The sequence below is a fragment of the Lactuca virosa genome, chromosome 4 (assembly GCF_052849685.1).
Source record: "Lactuca virosa cultivar CGN04683 chromosome 4, Lactuca_virosa_CGN04683_v6, whole genome shotgun sequence".
Lineage (NCBI taxonomy): Eukaryota > Viridiplantae > Streptophyta > Magnoliopsida > Asterales > Asteraceae > Lactuca > Lactuca virosa.
Window position 1 is genome coordinate 335,746,579 of NC_136429.1, and position 20,556 is coordinate 335,767,134.

Here is a 20,556-nt window from a genome sequence, read left to right on the forward strand (position 1 = left end):
GGGATTTCATGGTTTCCTTCTGGCTCTGGCTCGATCCATCCATCATCTCCTTGGTTGGGAAAGTACGGGTCGCCAGGGAGATGGAATCCAACCATGCTATCTACGCGAGGTGATGGTAAAGGGATAGTTAATAGGCATCGAATCTAATAATACTTCTAATGTATTATAGCTACAGGGTTGATTCTTGAAGATTGGATTCTTGGGTAATTTTCTGGCTTGGTCGTTATAGCATCCTAAAATACTCCTATAGTATTTTAATCCTTATGTTCGGTTCTAGAACTCTTCTGGTATCTAGGTAAGTTTTTAGGCTTGCTGCAACACCACAGTCACTTCCAAGCACATGTTGGTCATGTCTCGACTGAATATAGTTGATCAGGCTATATTCACCCTAGACATGATTACATAACTGCCCAGGTTTAACCGCGATGTCCAACATCCAAATACTTTTGTTTTGTTCTACTTACGACACGGATTCTGATACTCGGGTATACTTATATACTTTTATAAAAATACTTGTATTTTTGAAAGTGTACTTTTAGTTTAGAGCACTTAGGTCCCTTAGTATTTATAGTTGTATACCATGTAAGGTTCGGTATACTTAGTTCGCTATAAACAAGGGCTTTGATACCAATCTGTCACACCCCCAAACCGGAACGGCGGAAACGTTCGGGGGTGGTTGACGTCGTGCGTAGTATCACAACAATTGTATCATAGCAAGCATAGTAAACACAACCAGACATTGAATACATATATGAAAAAGGTTTACATTGTTTAATACATAGTTTTGTTCATATCAAAAGTAAAATGGAAAGACATGACTATAACGCTCCGACTTCTCTGAACTCCTGGAAGTACCTGTCTACTAATTCCCTGAGAATACAAGCAGTTTTGAAAGAATATCAGCATAAAGTTGGTGAGTTCATAAGCATTTAGTTTTGGTGAGAAAATGTTCTTTGAATCCTTTAGAAAAGTGTTCTTCAAGAAAATCCTGTATTTTCTTATGAAAAGCGGTTTTGAAAGAGTGTCTATTAGTAGAAAATAAACCATCAGTTTTCGAAATACCGGTGTTATCTTGGGAAAATATCATATTTTCCTTAGAAACAGGTTATCCGTCCTAGAGGTAGAGATGTAAGTTTAGAAAATCCCTGATTACTATCAGTATGTATATGAAAGTAGTTTTATTACTCAAAATAAAACAAGCGAAGAGTAGAGTACGTAAACCAAAGTTAGTTTATACTTAAATGCGAGTCGTATAACCATACTTGATATGACCTAGAGACCTTTATAACGTTCTTCAGGCGTTTATGCTAAATGACATTTGTCCACCACAGGCATGCCTGCCTAACTGTAGCTAGCAGTTCTGGTGTGGGATTGTCAGTCCCGAATAGATCTATTCACAAATCTCACGCTCTCCCTCCAGGAGACTCTGGTTATACTGAGATAGGATTTATCACTATACACCTAAGGGTACAATATTGAAGTAGAGCCTCACAATTCTGTATAATCTAGTTTACTAGCGAGAAACAGTATAAAACAATAATTATCCTTGAATAATAGTACTTTATACTCCTGAGAAAATATATAACATAAACTAAATCTGCCATAGTTTATATATATTCATTTATGAAATCTGATTAGGTAGAGACTACCTAGAGGGTTATCCCAAACTATACCCATTATAGTTTATTAGAATTTGTATGGAAAATGCTTTGTAAAAACCTTTCTGAAAGCTATGAAGTTAGATTTCCAAAATAATAGTTTCCCTTATGCTCAACATATTACAAAAAGAGATAAAATATCCGAATATGTTATTAAACGTGGAAATCGTTGGACTGCATTAATAAGTTTAAAACTTAATAAAATACTTTGAGTTTGGCTTGTATTCCCCCCCTGAAAACATTAAAAACACGGAAAATGTAGGGGTATGAACTCACCTCGGGCGATTTGAATGAAGGATCGATACGGAATGCGGGATGTTCAAGTGAAGCCTTGAACACGATTTGATCCTAATTAACAAGTAATGACACATAAAGGAGTCAAATGATGGTATTTCACCACTAGATGTGATGAAGAACCACTCTAAGAACTTGGAACTACTTGCACTAAGTGTTAGGACCTTAATGGATTGCATGAGGGGAGTGTATGGCCACCTTAATGGTGTGTGCGGCCATGGGTGTGCGGACCAAGGGGTGTGCGGCCGTACACTCATGTTGGAAAGTGTTCTTGGTGTGTTTCAAAGTCCATACTTGGAATCCATGAAGTGTCCTAGGTTTAAATTCGATTGTAGTGCAAGTTAGGGGTCCTAGAAGTGTGTTTGTGGCCCTAGAATGAGTGTGTGGTCGCACACTAGGGTGTGTGGTCGCACACTTGAGTGTGTGGTCGCACACTTGAGTGTGCTGCCGCACACGAGAGTGTGTGGTCGCACAAGGGTGTGTGGGGCCATACACAGGTGTGTGCGGTCGTACACCCCATAAAATGATGTCCAAAAAGCCAAATATAGGGAGTAGCAAGGCTAGCTTCATGTCCAACTCGAATATGGAAGTTCAATTCTCACTTTGGAGGGTCTTTTAGGAGTGTACGGCCACCCTTATGAAGGTGTGCGGCCGTACTCCTTCATATGATGAAGAACATGATGAAATTTTGATGAATCAAGACTTAGATGAAGTGGTTCTTCTAGTACAACAAGCTAAGGGATGGATTACTTATGTTTTTGAAGCCTTGGAGGGTTTGCGGTTGAAGAAGCTTGAGAGAAATGGTGTTGTGTGCTGCCAACGTGTTAAAGGAATGAAAGGAAAAGGGGTCTACCCTTTATATAGGGTGGGTGTGCGGTCTAGAAGTGAGTGTGCTGCCAGGAGGTGTGTGTGCGGCCGCACACCCATGTGTACGGCCGTACACTCCCTCTAAGGGTGTGTATGGCCCTATTTTGACAGTATACGACTTGCCGACTCATTCCTAATCTCAACCCTGGTCATACTCAGGCTTAGAATCACTTAAACGAACCCTCAAACGGTGTAAGAAGTCAACAAAACACGTTTAACTTTGATTGAATTGGCTAAGTGTGCGAGGTAGGAGTTTCTGGGTTGTCACAATAAATGTCCTTAAGGAAACCATGAGGGGGATGGAGTACACAGGTGAACACATCGTTCACAAACACCTAAAGGTTGCGAGCCTGCTAGCGTTCCACTGGACTGTCTAGAAAAGTCTGTGGTCGTCATCTATACTACGCTAGATGACTGGAAACATCGTCAACATCGATGCCTCTCATCATTTTATTTCATCACACCCAACTATTACATCTACCCATGTTTTACCCAACATATTTTGTAGATATAAAATACATATACAATTTAAATCATTTAAAACATGTATAAAATCGTTCATCCAACATAGACAACAAGTATTCAGATAATATGCACACATAGCATGTAATTTATATAAAATACTTCATATCTATGCGTAAGATGAAAGTAACTAACCACTCACCTGTTAAGGTGGTGATTCCGAACTCAGATGGCACTTCGCTTCTATTAATTTATTTTCTTTCGACGAAACCTAGTATCATTACCACTAGATTTTAGTCTAATATTCATTGCGACTGTGACATCCCGGAATTTAGGGCATAGATTTCAAACGACTAAATTACGGCAAATTTATTTTTAATTTAACTCATTCAGTTTTAAGTACATCTAATGAAATATAAATGAGTTAAGTTCAATTAGTATATAAATTCTGATGATATTTTTTAAGCCCAAACGTGTAAACTGGTAACCAAATCAAACCGCCCAACTACAGCGCTGATTAATGCGTCTGAAAACTAAAATTTAGCATTAATCAGTTTTGAGCAAAACCAACATTAAAATATGATGGTACATGTTCCCCTGTTTCCGAAAATATAAAGATCGTCAAAAACGGAGTTCGTATGCAAAAGATACGATCGTTTTAAGAAAACAGATAGTAAAACATTGTTTTTCTTTAATCGCCTAAAACCGAATCGAACCGTTGAAGCACTTATGCTTTGCCGACGGAGATTCCGATAGCGTTATTGGACTCAGGATACAATATATTATTTAATTTCACACTCGAAATAATTTTTACGAAAATATTTACAAAAGTCACGAAAACGGACACCGCGAGTCGTTAAGACGCGAAACTTCAAACGCAATTTTACGAAGATCCGTAACTCCAAAAATTTATCCATTTTGATGTTCTGAAATCCTTGAATTATAATCTATCTATCGGTATTCTCGAAAAATAATAATAATAATAATAATAATAATTCTCGATGCACGGATCTCGATACACCCGGTCTTGTGTGTTTTGGACATTTAATAAGATAAAACCCTATGTGGGACCCACCTAAGACCCAAGAACTTGGATGACCAGATTTTTCTTGCCTATTCCCACGTGACAAATCTGCTCCCCTATCCCTCCTTGTGTGCAAGTCATCCCAAAAGAGTACATGCCTAGGTGGAAGTATGGCCCAACACTTGTATGTGTGTATACACTTCAAGTATAAATATGAGGCCTTGATAGCCTCTTATTCACACCAAAAAAAAACACAGCCACTCTTCTCTTTATCTCTCTCTCTCTCTCTTCCCCCCTCACCATTCCTGCCAAGGAAAGTAAGAAGAAACTGGCAGCAGGAGGCTGCCGGCCATCACCAACCTCCACTGCACCACCCCACTGCTACCTCTCTTAAACCAACATCACACCTGTTGCTGTCCTGCTGCTTGCAAAAGTCTTCTCCACCCTCCTCCCATCCCCTCTCTGTCTTCATCTTCACTAGAAAACAAAGAAAATCGGCAGCAGGAGGCTGCCGGCCTCCTTTCATCGTCACGAAGGACCACCAGCCACCACCGGCTGTTGTGCTGTTGTGTTGCTGCCACTGTAAGTCCCTATCGTCACCCTCTTGCATATTTATTTTCTTCCCATCGTCGATCATAATAAACAACCGAAGAAACATAAGATCATGCGTAACATTTTTTTGATTATACATGGGCTTCGAATGAACACAGGAGGTGTTAACCTCCTCTGTAAAAGATGGATACCGTACAAACATGCATTCCATTTAAATAGATATGATCCCTCAACTTTGCAATTGTCTATTATTAGTCCCTCCCTATCTAGAATTATTTCAAATCAAGTTCTAAATCATGAAAGTTTTATTAAAATGTTTAAAACCTACCCTAAACTGGACAAATCTTTTTAAAACAAATCCAACTTTAAATACAAAATTAAATGAATAATGTTTATACGTATATTTTAGAAATTTTAAATTTGATTTCAAGTTTAAATTAATTTTGGGTTATTTAAATACTTGCGGAAAAAAAATAAATTAAATTTTAAAATTTATTTAAAATAATTATTTCAATAAATTTTAAATTGGGAAAACTTAGGAAATTATTCAAGAAATTGTTATAATACCTAATCACGTCCAAATATTAATATATATCGAAATTTCTAGGAAATCGAACTAATCCCGGAGATCACAACCTCTCGACAATACATTCTGGTCTTCAGAACTACTCGTTATGAAACTGTGTAGTATTTCAATGGTTCAAGATATTACTATGCATGTATATTTATATGTTTATATGCATAAAGTTTATACATGTACACATGTTCATTAATTTGAAACATTTATTTTTAGTCTTATATGATATGCATACTACCGGTTTACAGTATTTAAAAGTTTCAAAGACTACACCCATGAATACTTTTATACAAAAGGCTTTACACACTTATACAAGATCGTTATGTTGAAATACATATCTCTATAAAAGCGAGTAATTTATACTTTTATAAATACATCAACCATACTCGGCTTTTACAAATGTTATACTACGAAATTCATTATGCCCGGTACTTAACTATAATTAAGTTAGGGCTGAGAGTTATTCACAAACTTTTCGTTAATGGTTTTTGAGTGAGACGCTACTATTCATCAGCTGAGTTTAATCACTTAGCCTGCCCCACACTGCTATAATCGTTAATCTTCGGAGCGAGGTACATATATATGTATAGATCTATATGGGGTCGACAACCCCACCTGCGGTTGCTAGCTAGAACCATCGACTGATCAATCGTAGCAGGTGATATGTGTCTACGATCGTTACTACGACGTCCAATGAAGCGTCGTAGGGAGGGGTACTTTTCGTCCATAGCTCGATTATAGAACTCACTAAAAACATTAACACGAATCTCTCTCACTTTTTCACTACAACCATAGGTTTGGTTGCTTTCAGAACTGTTTTTAAGTATAGTGGTTACTTATACAATGGATATATTTAAACTTTCATGAAGTTATTACAAACACATTTTCTTTAAAAGCATGGATTTATTTATAAAAATACTTTTTGGCTTTTAAAGACTCATGACAAGCATTGTTTCAACTATTGTTATACAAGAAAAATACTTTTTGACTTTGAAAGTATTATTACTGCGGCTAGCAGAAAACCTGTGACTCTCACCAACCTCGTGTTGACTTTCAAAATACATGTATTCTCAGGAAATCAATGAAATTTCGGGCACACTCAGACGATGGAAAACATGGCTCGCAAGTACTTTAATTTTCTACTTTTGAACTGTTATGCCTAATTGTTAAGGCAAACTTGTATTATTATTTTATTAATATCTGTAAGAACCTTGTATGAAAACATAAATATGTAATGAAATGCTGTTTTGTTTATTGTTGTACTTGTGATGTATATTCAATTTATCTGTGATCCATGAACTTAGTCACACAGCCCGACATGTTCCGCCGCCTCGGCCGGAGGTGTGACAGATTGGTATCAGAGCTAAATTGGCTATAGAGAACTCGTATCCTCGAAAGAGGAATACAACTATAGCAACTAGTTTCTAATAAAAGTATTATTAATAATAAAACTACTTCTCGACTACTTACGGTACGGTAGTTGGGAAGTACAAAACAAAGATTAATAATACTATAAACCCCACCAACCTTAATATATAAGAGTTTATATATATACTCTGACCCGCGATGAGAACACTTAATAAAAATTCTAAACATCCCTTCAACTAAAACTACCAACTCAACCCTTTAGGTCAAACGCCTCAATTAAAGGTTAGTACCGTACATAAGCCATACCACAAATAAACCAGGAACGCGCGCCTATGTTATTTATGGTCGGGCCGGTGCACAACCAACCTTGAGCAAGGAGTTTGACAGACTACAACAGTTGAGCGTTTTAGAGATTGAAGAATGTTCTCCAGATTCGCTGCAACAACCTAGTACCTTAGAATCTTAATATACATTTTAAAACACTAATAAATTTCAAAATCATTAGCAATTAAGATCCCCTTCTATCATTTGGAAATCTAGAGGATTTCTAAACCAATCACCTTTCCCCCTGTCATTGGAAAATCGGTAGGATTTCAGGATTCAGTCGCACTCTAAGACTTGGAATCTATGGGATTATAGGAATAAATGCAATAAAAATTTTACATTCTTGTTATAATTAAGTAGTACGAACAACTTAAGTGTGTCTTTTCTAAACGTTTAGGACAATGCCTCGACGAAAAGAACCACGAGTTCGTCCACCACCGACTCCCCAAACTAACAGGAGAAGTGCTCCAGAGATAACTCAAACAACAGAAGAAACTCCAGACCCTGAAGAAGCCCCAAGCGCGACAAATAACCACCAAAATTTCCGGATGGATCCCACTATGATGCAAAACATGCTTGCACAAGGGATTGCTACGGCCTTGGCAACTTATGAGGCTGCTAGAAACAGGAATACTGGAAATAGTGGAAGTGGTACTCCTGTAGTTACCCAAAACAATCTGAGGCACTGCTCTTACAAAGAATTCATGGGTTGTAAACCCCAACCCTTCTACGGAACTGAAGGAGCTGTTGGTCTGTCCCGATGGATAGAAAAGATTGAAGCTGTCTTTCACATCAGCTCTTGCCCCGATGACTGCAGGGTTAAGTACGCTACCTGCACACTGATGGATGTTGCCTTAAATTGGTGGAACAACCATGCCAAGACCGTGGGAATTGCGGAAGCCTATGCCATGGGATGGGAACAGCTGAAACTAATGATGACTAAGGTGTATTGCCCACGGCAGGAGATTCAGGCACTAGAACAAGAACTCTGGAATCTAACTATGCAAGGATCAGAGGTAGCTTCTTATACCTCCCGATTCGAAGACCTTGCAACCCTTTGTCCTGGAATGGTGCCTTCAGAAGACAAAAAGACGGAGAGATACATTTGGGGATTAGCATCGCCCGTCCAAGGTCTGGTTACTGCATCCAGACCCTCCACTTTTGACAGCGCCAAGCAACTGGCTTATGAGTTGACTGAACAATGTATCCGACGAGGCACCATGGCCCCCGCAAAAGAAAAGAACCAAACTGGGAATTCTAAGAGAAAGTTCCATGGGAAGCCGAAAGGGAACTTCAAGCACCGTAAGCCAAACCCAAATCCTATAACAGTGTATGCTGCAGTCACAACCACTCCCACTCCAGCAAAGCCCTACGCTGGAGCTATACCTCGCTGCCCTAAGTGCAACTATCATCATGTTGGAGACTACATGATCTATAGCAGCTGCAAATTAAGGGGTCATACCGCCAGATTTTGCAAAAAGAACCCAAACAACACAGCCTCAAATACTACCGCAAAAGAAGGTCGAACCTGCTTCGAGTGCAACCAACCGGGACATTTAAGGAAAGATTGTCCTAAGCTGAAGAGTCAGGGTGGTCAAGGAAGGGCATTTGTGATAGGTGCGGGAGACGCACGCCAGGAACCAACTGTGGTTACTGGTACGTTTCCTATCGACAATATTTATGCTTCCGTATTATTTGACATTGGTGCCGATAAGAGCTTTATTTCCCACCAGTTTAGAAAAATGATAAATCATGAATCATGCAAACTCAATAATGCTTACACGGTAGAAGTAGCCAATGGTCAAATAGAAAGCACCTTAGAAATACTTACAAACTGCCTTCTCACCCTTAATAATCACGTGTTCCCTGTCGACTTAATGCCCATAACCATTGGAAGTTTCGATGTAATCATCGGAATGGATTGGTTATCAGCCCATCGAGCGGAGATTCTATGTTACGTAAAAGCTGTACGACTACCCTTACCAAACAATGAAACCCTTGTAATTTACGGAGATAAGTCAGGGAAAAACCTAAGAGTCATTACTTGCATGAAGGCAATGAAGTATTTGCAAAAGAAATGCTACGCTTTCTTAGCCCACGTGGTGGATACGCAAGGCAAGGGTAAGGAAATCAAAGACATACCACAAGTGTGCGACTACTCGGACGTATTTCCAGAAGACCTACCTGGAGTACCTCCTATCAGGCAGGTTGAATTTCGAATCGACCTTATCCTGGGTGCAACACCCGTGGCATGATCTCATTATCGCCTAGCTCCATCGGAAATGCGAGAACTATCCAGTCAACTTCAAGAACTTCTCGACAAAGGCTTTATTCGGCCAAGCTTCTCTCCATGGGGAGCCCCGATATTGTTTGTCAAAAAGAAGGATGGTTCGTTCAGGATGTGCATCGACTATCGAGAGTTGAACAAGCTCACTATCAAAAACCGGTATCCACTCCCGAGCATCGATGACCTGTTCGACCAATTACAAGGATCCTGCTACTACTCGAAGATCGACCTACGATCAGGCTATCATCAACTTAGAGTTCAAGAAGCAGATATTCCAAAGATGGCATTCCGAACCAGATACGGTCACTATGAGTTTCTAGTGATGCCATTTGGACTGACCAACACACCTACCGTATTCATGGACCTTATGAATCAGGTGTGTAAACCCTACTTGGACAAATTCGTGATTGTCTTCATCGATGACATATTAATATACTCACGAACCAAGGAAGAACATGGCCAACACTTGCGTTTAATTCTAGAACTATTAAGAAAAGAAAAACTTTATGCAAAGTTTTCTAAGTGTGAGTTCTGGATTAACGAAGTTCATTTCCTCGGTCATGTGGTCAGCAGTAAAGGGATTCATGTCGATCCCGCGAAGATCGAAGCTGTCAAGAATTGGAAAGCACCAACAACACCAACCGAAGTACGCCAATTCTTAGGGCTTGCAGGCTATTATCGGAGATTTATCGAGAACTTCTCCAAAATAGCCAAACCTCTCACCGCACTAACCCAGAAAGACAAAAAGTTCGACTGGGGAGACAGTCAAGAGTCTGCCTTTCGAAAATTGAAGCAATTGTTATGCAGTGCACCGATTTTGTCTCTTCCCGAGGGAACAGAAGACTTTGTAGTATACTGTGATGCCTCACGTCAAGGGTTAGGGTGCGTACTGATGCAGAGGAATAAGGTTATTGCATATGCATCCCGACAACTGAAGCCAAACGAGACGAACTACACTACCCATGATCTAGAGTTGGGAGCTGTAGTGTTTGCCTTGAAGATATGGATGCACTACCTTTATGGAACCAAGTGTGTCATTTTCACCGATCACAAGAGCCTCCAACACATCTTTGATCAAAAATATCTCAATATGAGACAACGAAGATGGGTCGAGTTACTAAATGATTATGAATGCGAAATTTGTTATCATCCCGGTAAAGCAAATGTCGTGGCAGATGCTTTAAGCAGGAAAGAAAGAGTGAAACCTCTTCGTGTAAAGGCTCTAACTCTAACCATCCATTCAAACCTCACTACCCAAATTCGTGATACTCAAATAGAAGTACTCAAACCTGAGAATGTCGCAGAAGAAAACCTACGGGGTATGGACAAACAGTTCGACCTCAGGGAAGACAGAACGCGATACTTCATGAACCGAATCTGGGCTCCAAGGTTTGGAGAATTCAGGAGTTTGGTTCTAGACGAAGGCCACAAATCAAGATACTCAATCCATCCAGGATCAGATAAGATGTATCTCGATCTCAAGAAGCATTATTGGTGGCCCAATATGAAGGCAGAAATTGCCACCTATGTCGGTAAGTGTTTGACCTCCTCCAAGGTCAAGGCGGAGTACCAGAAGCCGTCTGGCCTGCTACAACAACCATCAATTCTAGAATGGAAGTGGGAACAAATAACAATGGACTTTATAACAAAGTTGCCCAAGACATCAAGCGGTTACGATACCATATGGGTAGTGGTTGACCGTTTGACCAAGTCCGCTTACTTCTTAGCCATCAAGGAAACTGATAAGATGGAAAAACTCACCAGAACTTATCTCAAGGAGATAGTCAGAATACACAGTGTGCCAATATCTATCATCTCGGACCGAGATAGTAGATTCACTTCCAGATTTTGGCAATCACTACAAAGGTCCCTAGGCACAAAACTCGACATGAGTACAACATATCATCCTCAAACGGATGGCCAGAGCGAAAGGACAATACAAACTCTGGAAGATATGCTTCGCGCTTGTGTGATAGACTTTGGTAACGCATGGGATACTCACTTGCCATTAGTTGAGTTCTCTTACAACAACAGCTATCACACTAGTATAAAGGCCGCTCCATTCAAGGCCTTGTATGGGCGCAAATGGCGTTCATCATTATGTTGGGCAGAACTTGGAGATACCCAACTAGCAGGAAAACATATTGGGGATACACTATTCACTAGACCTGAAATCATTCAGGAGACAATAGAAAAGATTGTTCAGATAAAAGAATGGCTAAAAGCCGCACGTAGTCGGCAGAAGAGCTATGCCGACAACAGACGCAAACCATTGGAATTCAAAGTAGGAGACCGAGTCCTACTAAAAGTTGCCCCGTGGAAGGGTGTCATTAGATTCGGAAAAAGGGGAAAGCTAAACCCACGTTACATCGGACCCTTCGAGATCCTAGCAAGGGTTGGTCCGGTAGCTTATAAGCTCAAGCTACCTCAAGAGCTCAACAAGGTTCACGATACCTTCCACGTGTGTAATCTCAAAAAGTGCCTAGCCAATGAAAACTTGGTCGTACCACTCGATGAAATTCAGGTCAACACAAAGCTTCACTTCATGGAGGAACCAGTGGAGATTATGGATCGGGAAATTAAAAGACTCAAACAAAACCGCATACCTATAGTAAAAGTCAGATGGAACTCTCATAGAGGTCCGGAGTTTACTTGGGAACGCGAGGACCAAATGAAGAAAAAGTACCCACACTTATTCTACGATGCCCCCTCCACTAGTGAAACAACTAACTACTAGTATAAAGTAGTCAAGAATGTAATAATTTCGGGACGAAATTCCCTTAACGGGGAGGTAATGTGACATCCCGAAATTTAGGGCATAGATTTCAAACGACTAAATTACGGCAAATTTATTTTTAGTTTAACTCATTCAGTTTTAAGTACATCTAATGAAATATAAATGAGTTAAGTTCAATTAGTATATAATATCTGATGATATTTTTTATGCCCAAACGTGTAAACTGGTAACCGAATCAAACCGCCCAACTACATCGCTGATTAATGCGTCTGAAAACTGAAATTTAGCATTAATCAGTTTTGAGCAAAACCAACATTAAAATATGATGGTACATGTTCCCCTGTTTCCGAAAATATAAAGATCGTCAAAAACGGAGTTCGTATGCAAAAGATACGACCGTTTTAAGAAAACAGATAGTAAAACACTGTTTTTCTTTAATCGCGTAAAACCGAATCGAACCGTTGAAGCACTTATGCTTTGCCGACGGGGATTCCGAGAGCGTTTTTGGACTCAGGATATAATATATTATTTAATTTCACACTCGAAATAATTTTTACAAAAATATTTACAAAAGTCACGAAAACGGACACCGCGAGCCATTAAGACGCGAAACTTCAAACGCAATTTTACGGAGATCCGTAACTCCAAAAATTTATCCATTTGATGTTCTGAAATCCTTGAATTATAATCTATCTATCGGTATTCTCGAATAATAATAATAATAATAATAATAATAATAATAATAATAATTCTCGATGCACGGATCTCAGTACACCCGGTCTTGTGTGTTTTGGACATTTAATAAGATAAAACCCTATGTGGGACCCACCTAAGACCCAAGAACTTGGATGACCAGATTTTTCTTGCCTATTCCCACGTGACAAATCTGCTCCCCTATCCCTCCTTGTGTGCAAGTCATCCCAACAGTAGGGGTGGAATTGGTACGGTACCAAGTTTTTTTCCTCCAAACCATGTACCGTACCAACTGTAGTTGGCTGAAGAATTTGATTACCAGTACCGTACCAAGTATACTTGGTACCAACTTACTTGGCTACCAACAAATTTGGTTGGTACATATTGGTATTGGTATGTACCAAAAATTTTAACAACTATATATTTGATGAGTTTTAGACTTGATAAGATATATAAGGATTTACATTATAATAACTACCCAACGGTTATAAAGTTTTCCAAACTCAGAAACAAAATAAGCAAAAAACTGCCATGGGATTTGTTATTGTTTATACTTTATACACAATATCTACAAAATAAAGCAACTGCATTCAACCATTTGTGTTGTTATATACTAGCTTGTAGCGTTCCCAGCTGCCTCACCCCCTTGATTGTAAACATTATCTACAAAGAAAGTAACAAAAAAGGAGATATTAACTAAGTGGTAAGTTAATTGTTTTTAGTTTTCATTTTTTATTTCATGTATCAGTAAATACTCAACAGGAAAAAAACAATTACAAAAAATACTCCACAATGAAAAAAGAAACACTACCTAAGAATAATATAGATAGAAACTTACCTTTCTCAAGTTCTTCTAATTCATAGTAAATCTTCAAGGCATCCTCATTTGGATCTTCGTATAAGCTGAAGTTAACAGGAGAGGCGCGTAACCAATCAGATGTACAAACAAGGGCTTCAACTGTTTTTGGTGTCAATGAAGCTCTGAATGGATCCACCACTCATGAACCTAAACTAAATGCATTCTCTGAAGCTACTGTTGAGCAAGGTACAACGAATATATCTTTAGCTAACTTTGATAGAATTGGATATGTTGATTCATTACCTTTCCACCACTTCTGAATTTCAAAATTCTTAGCAAGAATGTTGATATACCTATCAGATAAGTATTGGTCAACCTCATTCATTATGCATTGTGATTGCTGTGACATCCTTTCTTTTGCTATCTCCTTGCTGATTTCATCAAGTCCATCTAATTCATCATCATCTACTCCTAAATCTTCAACAACAGAGTGATAATGGTGTTCATGCCCCCTGCTCTCAACCTCCTTATATTGATCATACATCTTCATCAATATTCTCTTTAAGTCCCCTTCTATCGACTCAATTAATAGATTACTTGCCTTAACCTTATTCAAAGCTATTTTTGCCGATTGCAACTTGTATCTCGGATCAAGAACATTAGCAATCATGACTATCTTATTAATTTACTCAAAAGTTCCCCAATACTTGTTAAACTTTGATTTCATAGAAGTTGCAACCCTCTTCATAACAGGATCTTCTGAAAGCATTGCCTTATCGGATTCGATCTGCAAAGTAATCATTTCCACAAACAATATATTAGAAGTGACTGATTTCCATGCACTAAGTCTCAAAGTAGCTTCACATAACTTCTTTAGAAACACACAAAAGGCTTCTACATTCCTCCAATCATCATCAGATGGGGGTCCAACCCTTACCTTCCCAGCTTTGTCTTTTTCTTGAAAATAACTCTTGAATGCACAATTCTCATCAACCATTCTTTTAAAAGTAGCCTCATATTTAAGTGCAGCTTCAAGCATAAGATATGTGCTATTCCATCTAGTGACAACATCTAATGGAACATTAGCATTTGCCTTGCCTTGTTCCAAAACAGCAAACTCCCTAAAATTGTCCGGTCTTTGTGATGAACTCCTAACATACTTCACACAGTTCCATATTGCTGCAACCCCACCTTCTAACTCCTTCAAACCATCCTTCACTATCAAGTTAATGATGTGGCATGCACATCTTAAATGCAAAAAGTCCCCATCAAACATTAGTGTCTTGTAACCGGTAAATCTTCTTTTCATGTACGCCACAACCACATCATTAACACTTGCATTATCTACTGTTATCGTAAACACTTTGGTAATCTCCCACTGCCTCAAACATTGCTCTATTGCCCTCCCAATATCATCACCTTTATGACTAGTAATATTACATAAATTAATTATCCTTTTGTGCAGCTTCCAGTCCGTGTCCAAAAAATGAGCAGTTAAAACCATGTAGTTAATAATTTGTATAGATGTCCAAGTGTCGGTAGTGATAGAAACTCGCGTACCACTTGCCTTTAGTTCACTTAACAAAAGCTTCTTCTCCAAATTGTACTTATCCAACACACCCTTAGCAACTTGTTTCCTGTCTGGTGGAGTCCAATTAGGTTCCAACTCTTTGCATAATGCTTTAAATCCAACCTTCTCCACACACCTGAATGGAAGTTCATCTATGATAATCATATCAATACACCTCTCATCACACCTCTTCTTATTGTATTTGTGGTATCCCGTTGCTCCACTGATATTATCTTTTCACAACTTAGATTGTGTGGGATCAATGTTTACATGCAATGGGTGTTTAGTACATTTCCGAGTATGTGCCCACATTGAGCTAGTCTCGTTCTTTTGTTGATCACACAATACTCTTTCATCACAAGTGTTACATTTGCACCAAGTTGGATCTATTACATCTGAACCTTCAATCACACACCTTGTGAAAAATTGCCACAAACGACTTTTGTTAGCAGGCTCCTTTCGTTTTCTGGAACCTGTAATTGATGATGTTAGAGATGGCATACAACCCTCACTATCACCTTGCACACCTTGTGGTTCCATAGACCAATGATAAACTGGATATAAACAAAACACAAATTATCTAAGAGTAGAAACGCTTAACACAAAATCACAAAGATAAAAACCATTCCACACAAAAACAAAATACCTAATGGAATAAACGATTTACACACAAACATAAAGATAAATACGAAATTATAGCCCACTGTAAGAGAAATCGTTAATGGGGAAGGAAACATTGAAAGACAAATAACCAGAGATAGGGAATGGGAAGTGAACTTGTGAAAGAAAACTAACCTGCAATATTCAGAAGACGTTAGACCAAACCTCAATCATCGATTAGGGGATGTGTATGGAGCCAATGGGGGTGGCGGCGATGGCCGGTGGACAACACTCAACAACTGAGTAGCCTAGAAGCAGCCATTGTTGATTGACAACTTGTAATTTCCGTTTAGAGAAGAATTTAGGAGAATGGGAAATTTGGTCTGTGAAGTGGGAACGAGAGGGTTTGTAATTGCCGATTAGAGAAGAATTAGGAGAATATGAAATTTGGTCTGTGAAGGGGGAACGAGAGGGTGAGAAACTAACCTAAACGTGAATGTAAGATAAAATTGACTTAATGGTCGTCGCTTCTTTTAATACTCATTTAATCCTTCCTTTAATCCAACTCTTTTAGTATCACGTTGGTTTTTGCCTTTTTGGTATTAAAAAATATAGGTAAAATAGGAATTGCCAATCTCGTGCTCAAAATATAATAGATTAATAAGTATAAAAAGAATTGTCAATTCTCAAGTGTATTCGTAATTCCAAAGACTTTATATATATATATATATATATATATATATATATATATATATATATATATATATATATATATTGGTTGGTATGGTACAACCGTTGTATACAAAACCTTATACCGCTACCATACCAAGACTACTTAATTGGTACGGTATTACCGGCCAAACATATTGACTACCATTTTTATTGGTTCGGTTGGTAACATATTGGTTGGTTCTCCGTGGTATATATTTGTCAGTCCGACCCAAAAGAGTACATGCCTAGGTGGAAGTATGCCCAACACTTGTATGTGTATATACACTTCAAGTATAAATATGAGGCCTTGATAGCCTCTTATTCACACCAAAAAAAAAAAAAAACACAGCCACTCTTCTCTTTATCTCTCTCTCTCTTCCCCCCTCACCACTCCTGCCAAGGAAAGTAAGAAGAAACTGGCAGCAGGAGGCTGCCGGCCATCACCAACCTCCACTGCACCACCCCACTACTACCTCTCTTAAACCAACATCACACCTGTTGCTGTCCTGCCGTTTGCAAAAGTCTTCTCCACCCTCCTTCCATCCCCTCTTTGTCTTCATCTTCACCAGAAAACAAAGAAAACCGGCAGCAGGAGGCTGCCGGCCTCCTTTCATCGTCACGAAGGACCACCAGCCACCACCGGCTGTTGTGTTGTTGTGTTGCTGCCACTGTAAGTCCCTATCGTCACCCTCTTGCATATTTATTTTCTTCCCATCGTCGATCATAATAAACAACCGAAGAAACATAAGATTATCCGTAGCATTTTTTTGATTATACATGGGCTTCGAATGAACACAGGAGGTGTTAACCTCCTCTGTAAAAGATGGATACCGTACAAACATGCATTCCATTTAAATAGATATGATCCCTCAACTTTGCAATTGTCTATTATTAGTCCCTCCCTATCTAGAATTATTTCAAATCAAGTTCTAAATCATGAAAGTTTTATTAAAATGTTTAAAACCTACCTTAAACTGGACAAATCTTTTCAAAACAAATCCAACTTTAAATACAAAATTAAATGAATAATGTTTATACGTATATTTTAGAAATTTTAAATTTGATTTCAAGTTTAAATTAATTTTGGGTTATTTAAATACTTGCGGAAAAATAATAAATTAAATTTTAAAATTTATTTAAAATAATTATTTTAATAAATTTTAAATTGGGAAAACTTAGGAAATTATTCAAGAAATTGTTATAATACCTAATCACGTCCAAATATTAATATATATCGAAATTTCTAGGAAATCGAACTAATCCCGGAGATCACGACCTCTCGGCAATACATTATGGTCTTCAGAACTACTCGTTAACCACTCGATAAGGTGAGTGCTTACGGCCCCTTTTCAGTATTTTAATTATTTCGGGGGGGGGGGGGGGGGAATACATGTGCCTATATGTTTTGTTTATACAAATATATTATCTTTTATACGAAAATACAATAAACATAGTTTATAAAAATATTATTATGTAACAATTTACCATATTGTTAAAAATAAACTAGTAAAAACTTTTCGTATACATGTTATGATTATTTTATCGTGAAATAACCATTTCATACAACAAATACTACACGATACAAAGTTTTATGATTTTTATATTATAACAAGTACGTTATGAAACTGTGTAGTATTTCAATGGTTCAAGATATTACTATGCATGTATATTTATATGTTTATATGCATAAAGTTTATACATGTACACATGTTCATTAATTTGAAACATTTATTTTTAGTCTTATATGATATGCATACTACCGGTTTACAGTATTTAAAAGTTTCAAAGACTACACCCATGAATACTTTTATACAAAAGGCTTTACACACTTATACAAGATCGTTATGTTGAAATACATATCTCTATAAAAGCGAGTAATTTATACTTTTATAAATACATCAACCATACTCGGCTTTTACAAATGTTATACTACGAAATTCATTATGCCCGGTACTTAACTATAATTAAGTTAGGGCTGAGAGTTATTCACAAACTTTTCGTTAATGGTTTTTGAGTGAGACGCTACTATTCATCAGCTGAGTTTAATCACTTAGCCTGCCCCACACTGCTATAATCGTTAATCTTCGGAGCGAGGTACATATATATGTATAGATCTATATGGGGTCGACAACCCCACCTGCGGTTGCTAGCTACAACCATCGACTGATCAATCGTAGCAGGTGATATGTGTCTACGATCGTTACTACGACGTCCAATGAAGCGTCGTAGGGAGGGGTACTTTTCGTCCATAGCTCGATTATAGAACTCACTAAAAACATTAACACGAATCTCTCTCACTTTTTCACTACAACCATAGGTTTGGTTGCTTTCAGAACTGTTTTTAAGTATAGTGGTTACTTATACAATGGATATATTTAAACTTTCATGAAGTTATTACAAACACATTTTCTTTAAAAGCATGGATTTATTTATAAAAATACTTTTTGGCTTTTAAAGACTCATGACAAGCATTGTTTCAACTATTGTTATACAAGAAAAATACTTTTTGACTTTGAAAGTATTATTACTGCGGCTAGCAGAAAACCTGTGACTCTCACCAACCTCGTGTTGACTTTCAAAATACATGTATTCTCAGGAAATCAGTGAAATTTCGGGCACACTTAGACGATGGAAAACATGGCTCGCAAGTACTTTAATTTTCTACTTTTGAACTGTTATGTCTAACTGTTAAGGCAAACTCGTATTATTATTTTATTACTATCTGTAAGAACCTTGTATGAAAACATAAATATGTAATGAAATGATGTTTTGTTTATTGTTGTACTTGTGATGTGTATTCAATTTATCTGTGATCCATGAACTTAGTCACACAGCCCGGCATGTTCCGCCGCCTCGGTCGGGGGTGTGACAGCGACTAATTATTAGTCTAGATTCATCATTAATCAGAGTCTACTTCATGATCTATCAAGTAAGGAACAACCAGGTAGGATCATATCGGAGGTAGGGTTCGTTTGGTATACGAAGTATACTGTTTGGAAATCCCACTTTAAACACCTCACTAAATCACAACCTAGAAATCATTCCCGTAAGTAGATCAATCAGTATAACGACTTTGAATCACTGATAAATCTTATTTATAAGTTCATAATAACGATATTATATTTAAATATAAGCTATATTTAAAGTATGGTAGGCGTATCTCACTTACAACAGATTTTTTTTATTAAAAATCGGGCTTCGCTGGAGCAGCGTTTCCGAGCCGAAAAGCTCTTTTCTCGGAACCTTCGGGAGCCTCGGGGCTTCCTTCGGGTGCTAGGGGGTTCTCCTAAGCTTTGGGGGGGGGGGGGTTGGGGGCTAGAGAGAGAAAGTAGTGACAGAAAGAAGGTGGAAAGGAGTGAGAAATATGGTTGGCTTTCCTTCGGAAGCCTGTTTTGGCGTTTCTCAGGCGCCCTTGTTTTGGAAAAGACATTTGTCACCCTAGACTGGCCTGTCTAGCTATAGCGAACAGCGAAGGTGTGGGGTGTCAACCCCGTATAGATCTATATAAAAACCCCGCTCTCCCTCCAGGAGACTCTGGCTATAACTCCTTACAGGACTTTAGACGTACACTAATATTTTTTATATTTAGGTACTTTTGAGATTTGTCTTACTAGAATATTAACAACCTTTTGAGCAATCGATTGAGATCCGTTATTTGTTAGATAAATAATGAAGTTCGTACTCATTGAATAGAAATATCGTTCTCGTTCCATATCGTTTATTGTGCTTGTTAACTGGGTGCTCGTGTTTGTTCCGTTTCGTTTATTAAGAAATAAGCCATTTTGAACGTTTATCAAAATGACCCAACATTATCGGAATTTGCAAAAAAGGTCTTTCCTTTCTATATATTGTCGGCGCAGGCCCATATTAGTCAAGAGAAAAAGTGTCAAGTTATAATTTGTGTAAATTTATAACTGCAGGTTATGACATGCATTTTCTGTTTTATGACATCTAGAACATTACTTATGTTCTTGAAGGTTTTACGACAGCAGTTTATGACATGCAAATTATTTTGTCATGAAAACTCTGTTTT

General features: G+C 38.1%; 2 protein-coding genes and 1 long non-coding RNA gene across 4 annotated transcripts; 2 read left to right on the forward strand and 1 right to left on the reverse strand.

The window, feature by feature from the left end:
- Nucleotides 1-7,527: 7,527 nt before the first annotated feature.
- Nucleotides 7,528-9,381, forward strand: LOC145106157 (uncharacterized). The gene has a single exon (XM_079043183.1). The coding sequence runs from the start codon at nucleotides 7,528-7,530 to the stop codon at nucleotides 9,379-9,381; it is 1,854 nt and encodes a 617-aa protein (XP_078899309.1).
- Nucleotides 9,382-13,283: 3,902 nt separating this feature from the next.
- On the reverse strand, nucleotides 13,284-16,298 carry LOC145108577 (zinc finger BED domain-containing protein RICESLEEPER 2-like). 2 transcript variants are annotated; one of them, XM_079045611.1, is made up of 3 exons: nucleotides 16,008-16,298; nucleotides 13,682-15,685; nucleotides 13,284-13,506 (listed from the first exon to the last, which is right to left on the reverse strand). In XM_079045611.1, exon 2 carries the CDS (start codon nucleotides 15,375-15,377, stop codon nucleotides 14,328-14,330), a length of 1,050 nt encoding a protein of 349 aa, XP_078901737.1. In that variant the 5' UTR covers nucleotides 15,378-15,685; nucleotides 16,008-16,298; the 3' UTR covers nucleotides 13,284-13,506; nucleotides 13,682-14,327. The 2 variants fall into 2 exon arrangements, with proteins under 2 accessions (XP_078901737.1, XP_078901736.1); XM_079045610.1 differs by having other exon boundaries at nucleotides 13,682-15,766.
- A 568-nt stretch (nucleotides 16,299-16,866) lies between these two features.
- LOC145168934 (uncharacterized) lies at nucleotides 16,867-19,299 on the forward strand. The gene is made up of 3 exons (XR_013742188.1): nucleotides 16,867-17,193; nucleotides 17,771-17,851; nucleotides 19,120-19,299. It is a non-coding gene; the product is annotated as an uncharacterized LOC145168934 (long non-coding RNA).
- Nucleotides 19,300-20,556: the final 1,257 nt, after the last annotated feature.

What these genes read in the sequence shown, in the direction of transcription:
- LOC145108577 (XM_079045611.1), bottom strand. Translation starts at nt 15,377, where the DNA reads ATGATTATCATAGATGAACTTCCATTCAGGTGTGTGGAGAAGGTTGGA.
- LOC145106157 (XM_079043183.1), top strand. Translation starts at nt 7,528, where the DNA reads ATGCCTCGACGAAAAGAACCACGAGTTCGTCCACCACCGACTCCCCAA.